The sequence below is a fragment of the Morone saxatilis genome, unplaced genomic scaffold, assembly GCF_004916995.1.
Source record: "Morone saxatilis isolate NCDOM2014 unplaced genomic scaffold, NCSU_SB_2.0 Contig20, whole genome shotgun sequence".
Lineage (NCBI taxonomy): Eukaryota > Metazoa > Chordata > Actinopteri > Moronidae > Morone > Morone saxatilis.
Window position 1 is genome coordinate 18,674,340 of NW_023339763.1, and position 10,637 is coordinate 18,684,976.

A 10,637-nucleotide genomic window follows, 5' to 3' on the forward strand; every position below is an offset into this window, starting at 1 on the left:
TATTGAGAGACTGGTTAATAATTAAATGGGCCTCTTATGAAACTGATTCAGCTAGGTCATGTATTTCATTACTCTACTTAATAAATTTATTCAGATACATTTTATGGGTCATTACTTTTATGAAAAACCACTTCATCATACAGCAGAACATCCCGCTGTGCTAACATGTATGTGTGGATGCTGGGCTGTGGTATCCAGAAGAGGCAGTTTTTATAGTTATAATTTTATTGTAGAGGCAGACAACTCAACAGAGAAATAAAGATTTGATGCAGAGACATGCATGCATGTGTGTGAGTCAGAAAAGGAGTGACAAATAGCATTTTCTGCAGATAATTAAAAGTGTTTGCTTAAAACAAAAAATATAGTTGCATTGAAATTCACATACACTGTTGCAACATACACTACATATTGCCAAACAACCAGGCTAACACAAGACTCAACTGTAGAATAAATAGCTCTGGTTCTGATAATTCTTAGCTTCTTCCTTAATGCACAGCAAAAATCTCAATTTAAGTGCCTACACATAATAATATTGCTTACCAAAAACAATCAAAACAATAAAAGGAAAAAGCTACTGTTATTTTGTGTTATTATTATTAACAGCAATTTCCACAAAAAGGATCAATTTATCACCAATGTAGTCAAGGCGATATGCAAATCATTATATAACCTATTAATCTGTGATAGAACTAAACCATACATGTAACTCATGTAAAAGAGCAAATTCGTTGCATTTGGGTGACATATGAAATATAATCAAAATGGAAACTGTAGTTCATGCCTCGTAAACTAGTGAGGCAAAGCCACTCGTAAATACTGGAGAGTGTCCCTGAGCATGCTCAATGACTTGCCTGACATTGAGCTAATCTCCAGAGATCGAAAAAGCAGACATAGAGCTGTTTCAGAATAAACTACACATGGGACTGATTAGCAACCAGAAAACCAGAAAACCTTAACATACAACATGTTTAACTTGACAACCGAATGTTTACAACCGTGACCTGCACAAAAACGCCAGTGTCACAGGAGGCATTCCAGGTGTGGGAGGCTCAAGGCGATCAGGGGTTGATGAAATGAAAGGTTCAGTTTCTCGTAGTGAGAAGGCTCTGCTTTGAGTCTCAACCGTCTGCCGGTCTCTGGTCTCCTGGCACTGATTGTGACTCATGGGTCACAGTCATCTGTGGTGTGAGACGGTGCAGAAAACAAGACAAACTTGTCCTGGGACAGTCCCCCGTCAACTCCTTAAGCCCTCCTTAACTGCCTGAACTGCTTGCTCTGCTAAATTATTAAAGGCAGGGTAAAAGGACCTTTATGTACCCACATAAAAAATACCATTCTGTTTCAGGTCACAGGTGAGTGTTGTCCCATTGCCTGTCACTGCAGTATTGAGCAGGCCATGGACTTCAAACACCTTGTTGTGATGGGGTCATCAATCCACTTTGAGTGAGCATCCACAATTCCAAGGACAGATGAGGAACATCTGCCTTTTGAATGGACTTCAAATCCAAGTCACAAATAGCCTAGAAGCAATTTGGTCTGCTCTAAGGTCTGTAAGGAGGTGGTAGAACCATTCTTTGATTGGCCTAACAGGAGGGGATTTCCCTTTGTTCTCTTCATCTGTCTAGGTTGGGCTACCTGATATACAACTGGGTGCGGCTTTTCAACCAAGAGGTTTCAACCGGGATCACGCCATCTGCGATCTGTCACGGGGGGTACAATCAATCTGGGCCCCACAAAGGATGCATCCATCTTCCAGAAACTGTTTTTTGCCAACATAGGACATATAGGACAAGATAGGGCCCTCTTATATCCAATGTCTAAACTGCAGTGCTGTACAAGCTTACGTGACAGTTTCCAACAAAAAACATTCTCAGGAGAGTACACATTGTAGCAGGTGCGTATAGCATCAGTAAGCAGCTCAGTGCATCTGCATTTGCAATGCCTTTACATGCTCTATACATATACTACAATTAGTGTGCCTGTGTGCATGTGAGAGCCCAGTGCTCTATCCTATCTGAGGACACGAACAGGATGAAATAGCTCTCACTGCACACATTTACATTCTGTACATAGACATCTGACAGTGGGTTTTTCAGTACCGTCCTATGTGGAAGCACTGCACTGACACCATAGGAGGTGGCAACACAGGACAGGACTATCTCATTATCTGCATTGTAATAAACAGGAGGATCAATCCTTTAAAAGCTTCCAGAGCAAGGCCCAGTTTACACTTTGGATCTTTGTGAAGCAGGCAGTACAGCAGGGTCAGAATCATATGAAAGGCATCTGATAACTTGCTGTAGTAGTTTACCATGACCTGAGCTCAAAAAAGGTAGCCTCTTTAAGGCTGATTTTATCTTCCACTGGCTCCAGGCCGACTGCAATGATTGTGTTTCCCAAATATGTCCTACTACAGCAAGTGCCTGGGACACATGTTTCTTTTCAGGCACAGCCTAGCAACTAAAAGACTCTTCAACACATGATCCATGTTTGCACAGTAATCTGTTATTGTGGTCCTGGTAATCAAAATGTCGTCAAGGTGCACAGGCACACGCGGAAGGTCTTGCAACAGATTATCCATTGTTTACTGGAATATGGTGGGGCTGGATACCACTAACACTAGTCCAAGGGTGACCAACCATGTTGTATGAAGTGCTAAATGTCTAATTACCTCAGCAGGTATTTTTGCCAATGAGTTATTTCCTCCTTAAAAACTTGACATACTTGATTTATTGCCAATTCAGTCAGATCTCTTTGTGGCAATCACAGCCAAGGAGACTAGCCACACCCTTAGCTACCACTAACCTGACTTTTGCACACTGGCTATAGAGTGTTTCTGTAACATCCACAGATCAGTGTGTGTATCAGCCTTAATTTTTGGGCTTTAATGGGTGGTAGATTACATATCAATATTTTCTTGTAAATGTCCTCACAGATGACCAACAATGATACCCATCCGTCTCAAATGTAATGACCCCAAACATTTAAACTCTTCCGTATCTCCTCTGAATATTTCTAGCATTTTTTGCAGTCATCTCTAGGTCCCTGAGAAATCTCAAGTGCTTTCTTGGAAGTCAGGGAAGTGATCTCTCCCAACAGAAGGCACCATCATTAAACCTTTAGAGCAGCCTGTCTTAGAGTATGTCATCAAACACGAAGGAGAAAAGTCACAGTGCTCCAGCAACTGGTGAAACTCTGCCACAATATATGCGTCAAACTGCCCTTACTTACTGGAATGGCTGCGAACTTTGAAACTGGGGACTACGAAGGAAGGCTGCAAATCACAGTGGTTCTAACACTCATGTGGAACACACCAGAAACACCTTGTAGAATAGAGCTACCCCTTCATTATCCCATTAGCAATGTCCCAATCTCCCATTTTATTCTGTCCAAGCTTTAGTTCTCTCCACAAATTAACTGACACTGCCAAACAGGACCATATTGCCATGTGGCCTAGCTTGAAAACAATGAGGGAGTCCTGCACACTACTTACTACTTAAAAAATATTTATTTATCTATTAAACAATGTTTCGGTCTATACACCCTTTCATCAGGTACATGCACAGCATGACAACACTTCATTTATGTGTACACACACACACACACACACACACACACACACATATAGGAGCTGCCTCAATCATTAAATCATCCAATCAGTGGAGTATGATTAGTTTGACAGGTGATCACCTTGAACACATCCTCACTCATCCCCTTGAACCATCTGCCTAACCAACTAACACACTATCAGCTCCACCAAACTACTCAAAACAATTTTTCTGTGCTTTTCTGAACCAGCTTTACTGAACATAAGTAGCACAATACTGTACGGAATGTAATTTGTTTGAGAGGCTACATATGTTTGTTGACAATCATGTACCTTTCGGTTTTATCCAGAATATGTTTCTCTAAAACGCATTTTTCCATTTGTTACAAGAGACATTGGTGAGTAAGAAAGTGTAAGTAGGAGAATCTGGAATTTAAACGCTTGTTTCACTAGGATTTAATTTTAAACGGGAGAAGATAAAACTCATCAAAACTGAGGTAGAAAGCATGTACATACTAGGTACTGCTAAAATGTCACTGGCTGAGATAACATTACCAACAAGGCCTTTTGAAAGGTGATTTGAGGCAAATTTTATATGTAAAATGTGTATATGTAATATGTCAAAGTGAAATTTGAAGCAGGTATGAAACAGATACCTCATTTTGATGACAGAGGTGTGTGGAGTGTAATACAAACACGTGTCCTTTCTCATATAATTTCAATTATTGGATTAAGTAGTAGTACATGGTATAATAGTAATAGAGCTGCAACAATTAGTCAATTATTCGATTAGCTGTCAACTATTAAATTAATTACAAACTATTTTGATAGTTTATTAATTGTTTTGAGTCATTTTTTAAGAAAAAAATCCAAATTGTCTGATTTCACCTTCTCAAATATGAATATTTTCTGGGGGGTTTTGTCCTCTGTGACAGTAAACTGATTTTTTTTTTTTTTTTTCGATTGTGGACAAAACAAGAGCTTTGGGAAACAGTGATCAACATTTTTTACCTTTTTCTGACATTTTGTGGACCAAATAATTAATCGATTAATTAAGAGAATGATTGACAGATTAATCGATAATAAAAATAATGGTTAATTGCAGCCTTAAATAGTAATAGTAGTATGCATCTGCTTTAATTTCACACTCTCATTTTTCAAATGACTGCCAAACAGTCTAAGTACAGAGTCACCTTATATCATATAGAAGTGTAATGATTCAAGATGGACAAATGTATCTAAAAAAAATAAAAAACATTGGTGCTATCCTCAAAAATATACTTTCTTAGCCGGGTCTGCAATGCTCTGGTAACCTTGCTGAATCTAAATCTATGTAATGCATCATTCAGGTTATATGGAGGTTGTGGTCTATGACTCAGCTCTATGACCATGGGCAATTCCTAGGAAGTTACATCCAAGGGCTATAATCCAAGCAAACAGATAATGAAAAAGAAGAGATACATACACCATTTGTATACTGGTGGCGAGGCCACAACACATCAGTAAAATCCTATGGCATCACTCTGCAACCTCTTTCTTACCAATCAAACCATAGTCTTTTTCCATCAACGTACACCTTTGAGCTAGTTTTTGTTTCAAAAATGGGTGTTGGCCAGGCTGTTAGGAGCCACAGTCAGTGTCCAGCATTGAGCCAAATTAAAACCCTCTATGTGGAATCTTGAGAGCTTAAGGTCGTCAGCAGTTGTGTCACGACAGAAGTAGCTGACTGATGTTGGAAATATCAAGACATGATGGACTGCAGCTCCCTGGCCTGAGGGTAAAGCACAGCTACTCTCTGCCTGGGACACTCACTCTTTAAAACTTGCTGTACCCACTCCAGTGCATTCACAGGCTGCTAGAAAATAGTGGGCTATAAGAAACGAATATCTAACAAAAAAGAGAGAATTGTTTGTTGTAATCTTCATGTCAAAGTAGCCAATAAAGAAGATTTAATCTACAACCAGAAATCCAAACAATTCCTCATTAATTTCCTCATGTTTACTTAGAATTCCCAGCCACGTAAAGTGATACGATGTCCATTTGTCTACAGAGAAATGTACGGTGTATGTGGGTCTTTTGCTCAATTTTATGCTCATAATTAATGCATAGTTTAATAATTCATTGTGGACAACATGTGTGTTTTGAATTACCGCAGTGTATTTAAAATTGTTATGTGTGATTTCATAGCAAGGTGAAGTGTTTTTTTTTTGCCAAATATGTACAGTATCAACAAAAATGTGCCAAACAATTTCAGCAGTTCTTGGTCACATTTTCTTCTTTTGTCTGCTTCGACTTGTAGAACTGATGAGTGACAACACTGTTGCTGGTGAGGAAGACAATAATGATGAGTTCAAACCGGAGAAACTATTTAAAGTCGTTTAGATTAGTTAACATTGTTGCCAACTGTCATAAAAGGCACTACTTGAAATATGCCAGACAGAAACCCAAAGAGTTGTCATTTGGCAGCACCAACTACCTGCTAGCTACATCAGTGGGGCTGAGTAAGGTGTGAATATGTTATAGAAACACTGACTTTGAAACTGTGTTTGTTTGCACTGGAGTAATATTTAATATTTAAAAAAGACTGGTCTTTGCAAGCTGATAATCCCCCAACAGAAATCGGCTGAAAATTACAACTCTTAAATGTGAAATGTTGAGCATTATAAAGTTGATTCAACTGTGAGAAACAAAGTGAATGAGACGTTTTTTTTGCTGCCCTGCTTTCGTTTTACTTCCACTGAATCTATGAAACAACTCTGGAATGGCAGCACTCCAAAACACAGAACGAAGACGTAACTTCAACTGTAACATTTTTTTTACAATGGCTAACATCAGGCTCACGGATTCTGGCACATAAGCCTTCATCAGAGCATCTGTTTTTGGCAGAGAACCCAACCAGAGGAAGGTTACATGAGGAGGTGCACCTGCTATACGTTTTTCACTGCTTGCTCTTATTGTCATCAAGTGTGGTGTAGTCACAGGACTGACAAGCTGCTGCCTGCAGCCTACTTAAAAATCATACTGGTGAATATTATATACTTAACAGACATAAATTAGATTGTATCTGTTAAATATAATAATCAGCCAAATTATGTCAACAAAATGTAAATCTGTGTACTTAAATTAAATATAAACACTCAATATTCTAAACATACAATGTTATTTAGCATTACAGAAAAAAAAAGCTAACTAACTGCCACAGTGAATTAGGATATGTGAAGTTCTTGAGGCAATGAACATCATCATGTATCATGTAATCATTACATGACTTTGTTTAATGTAGTCTAGCTCTTTTACACATAACCATGGCGACATAGCATATTCAGATATTCTGTAGGTGAGTCATGCCACATTGTCTCTACCTCATTGATTAAGGTTTTTTATTTTATTTTTACTATTTAACTACTACTAACTACTATTTAAATCAAGACTAATAGAAACATTTTCATATTTTTAAATATGGTAAGATGGTTTGCCATGCAACACTGGAGCTGGAGCACATTTAAGTAACGACAGACATACTATTGTGTTACTTGTTCTCATTAAATTAACATCACACTCCGTTAACATGCCCTGGAAGTAAAAAAAGCCTATTTTGTTCTTTGTTTTTCCACACAGCGACTGTAGTATGCGGCCATAAGCTCTTCTGAATACAGAGTTTTGGAAAACATGTGTACAGCCGGAAAAAATAAAGCTGGTGCTTTGGTGAAAAGGTCCACTTATTTATTACATTGAATTAAAGCCATCACTACAGCTGTCAGTCAGTGGTGAGTTATGACGTCATCAGTGAGTGGCCTTGCGCACACCCGGCCCCAGATGGTAAACACACAACGATGAAACAGGAAACCTCCTCTTTCAATCCATCTTGTATATTGTATAAACAGGTGCTGTATTTCATTTGAAAAAACATTTTTTCTCCAAACCTTTAATTTTACATTAAAGTAGCCCAGTCACCAGTGATAGGCTAGCATGCTGTTCAAAGACTATTTTTATGCGGCTGTGGTTAAATAGTGTCAGTTAAACAATCAACCCAAATGACATACACTAATGACTCGTCCCCCACGCCTTCTATTTTCAGCAATTATCAAAATAACCATTATTCTAAAGAGCGGATATAAAAGATGCACAATTTCCAATAAAAGTTAATGAGGCAGGAGGGTTTTCCCTGATCTGAAAATCAAATGCTGAGGAACGCTGCTAATACAAGGAGGCCATAAAACGACTCTAATCACAAAAGTATCAAAAATCAATACATTCACCATCCCTGATTTTAAAAAACATATTGTTTGACTGCTGTTCTCAATGTGTGCCCTACTTCTCAAGGAGCAGCCATTTTCGATATGTGAATAGATGCATAGTAATGACATGGTAGCAGTCACTTCAAAGTTATTCCCTATATTTTGCCACGGGCCAACAGATTTCAGAGGAATGGCTCGTAAATATCATCGTGTGCACACCTTGACACCACCCAAGATCCCCAAAACAGAGGTAGCCACAACACGTACCTCCAAAATCAGGCCTTAAACGGATGTCATATCCCTTCAGCAACTTGTCCACGGTAGTCTTGGCCACAGACATTCCGGTGCTTCCAGTGGAGGAGCTGAGGGCAGAAACCACAAGTGTTAGAGCCATTTTAAGCAGTGGGTCGGCGGGGGGAATCAGCAAAAATACATACATGTCATACACTTTTATTTTTACTGTACGTTGAATATTGTGCACATACTCTGCGTTCTCAACATTAATGACATGGATGCTACCTTTGAATAGGAAGCCTGTGGAGGCTTTGACAGAGAGAAGGAGGACTCAGGATGCATAAAACACCCAACCCATGAATTCATCCATGTATCCCCATTTCTTGTTCTTACTTTTCTTCTAAAATAAGCATTCATTTGTCATATTTCATTCTCAACCTTTGTCAGCTTCAGTTTTAATCTTGCATTCTTGTCTGTCACCACCTAACAGTAAGAATAAAATTAAAATCAAAACTAAACATTCACGCTACAAAGAATTACAGCTAATTATATGTAATTGTGTCAGGTGTCAGTAGTGACTACTGACATCCTACATGATACTAAAAGCATATTGACTCTTATGTTGTCATGGTGAAGGTTTAAAACTGTTCCTTGTGTATGCATTTTGCCCCTGGTAGCCCCACCTAAAGTACATTCAACTAATCAGTTGAGGGCATGTGGTGATGATATACCTGTCAGGCATTTTATTGACGTTTCTTTTGCTTTTCTAGAAGCCCAGTCTTATTCCTGGGCATGTATTTAAATAAGCTCCGTGTTAAAACACAGCCTCCCAGCATGCTGCGAGAGGCAGACTATCCCCAGGAGGGACCGTATAGTCCGCACTAGTCTGACTGACACCTATAGCATTGGTGCCATGACCTGCATCACCTGAACGAGGCCAGCGCTCCAGCTGAGGTTCCTTGTTACGGGGAGGGTGTGGAATGAGTGCAGAGCGGGGAATAGGAGGGGAGGAAGTGGGTTAAAATTGCTCCCCTGATAGGAGCACTAGCCCTTTGGCTCAGTCGGGGGAAGCACTGTTCAATTAGCTCATAGGTGTTGCAGCTGTTCATCAAGCTGACCGGGTACAGGACTTGTGGGTCTGACACCTGAGAGCCTCACTATGAGGGAATATCAGTGACACCTCAAACCCATACAAGATTGTTTCACTTGTTATTCAGGGTTATTCTAATGGGATCAAAGTGTCACAAAAAAAAGTGCGACCCAGTTCTTAGTGAGCAGCACCTAAATCTCATAAGTGAGGCTGTAGGTTACTGCAGACAAGGAAAAGGTGTAGGCCAGGGGGGGATGTGTATCAGTGCCACTAACGGCAGAACAATAAAGGAATTGATCAGAAGAGTGTGATGATGTCCATGAAGGCTTGTGCAGTAATTCATACTGTAAACATTACCAGGACTAGACAAGAGTATTGAAACGTTCAATCTTATTCCTTCCTGTTCCTGAGAGCATCAGCAGCAGATGACGACCTGCTGGGATTATTTCTGGATCTTGATTGATTTGGTCCCGGTCAATAAAATGGGCAATTAAGATGATTATATGAATAGGAATATTACTTCTGCGCTTATAGGATAGAATAAGTAGGCTTGCAGGCCGAGTGGCAACAGCACTGTAGACCCATACATCTGGCTGATCACCATGGCGTAATCAATCGATCGTCGGCTGATTGATCCGATCTTCTAATCATCGGCTGAGCCTGCTGTAGCCTACCGAGGGCTGCCATTGTTAGGTGGGATCACGCTGAAAGTCGGTCCATACAATGTATATCCCCGTTTTCATATCGGGAGTAGCTTTCACAATAGGCTTGATACAGTGCACGCGCATGTTTTTACGCTCGCGCGCCACAGCGCCGTCTATTAGACCATATATCGGCAGCAATGCCCCTAATAAATAGGCCTGGGTACCCCGGTAATGCCGTTTGCCACATCTCAGTTTTTTTATTGACCGATAATCACATCTATTGGTGTGAAAGTTTTTTTTTATTTTTTTTATTTTATTTTCAAGCGACGTTGTCTTACCTTTGAACAAAGCAGAAGAATGACAAAGCCGCCAGAGCAGAGAAAATTCCACATAATTTATCTTCTTGACGACCCAACATCTCCACAAATCCTTATATATAGTTTCTATAATCCAACCAGTCCAGTGGTCCTCCAGAAAATGCACAAAGTAAAAACTGGCAATTAAAAAAATAATTGCCTTTTAAAAATGTCGAATAAACTAGCCTACATCTACGCATGCGATGTCTTGATTAAAATAGGCTTCTCGATTTTTTTTTTTTAAATCTCGTAATTGGCCCCCGCTGTTTTCCCCGGCTATGGAAATCCGTGCAGGTCACAGAGCCCCTCGACCAACACCAGAAGATCAGACATCTTGCTCAAAAAACAGCATACACAATACTTTTAAAAGTGATGACAAGTATTCTTCCCCTTAAAAAAACAAACACTGGCATGAATGACTGAGCAGCAGCCTCTTGATGATCAAATTGGTGGATGAAATTTCCCAGTCCAAATCTGCAGAAGAGGCATGGTTCCAGCGATGCTCCGGCGCCAGACTATTCCACGACG

General features: G+C 39.7%; 1 protein-coding gene across 3 annotated transcripts in view; it reads right to left on the reverse strand.

Annotated features, from left to right (window-relative positions):
- The window catches only part of gabrb4 (gamma-aminobutyric acid type A receptor subunit beta4), a 53,395-nt gene extending 43,119 nt beyond the window's left edge, over window positions 1–10,276 (reverse strand). The window contains exons 1-2 of one of the 3 annotated variants that reach the window (XM_035666670.1): window positions 10,092–10,276; window positions 8,053–8,147 (exon numbers count right to left, since the gene is read on the reverse strand). In XM_035666670.1, the coding sequence (XP_035522563.1) occupies window positions 8,053–8,147; window positions 10,092–10,171 (175 nt within the window). In that variant the 5' untranslated portion in view covers window positions 10,172–10,276. Of the gene's footprint in view, window positions 1–8,052; window positions 8,148–10,091 lie in introns of those variants that run through there. The other 2 variants (XM_035666672.1, XM_035666671.1) reach the window with 2 other exon arrangements.
- Between the last annotated feature and the right edge of the window lie 361 nt (window positions 10,277–10,637).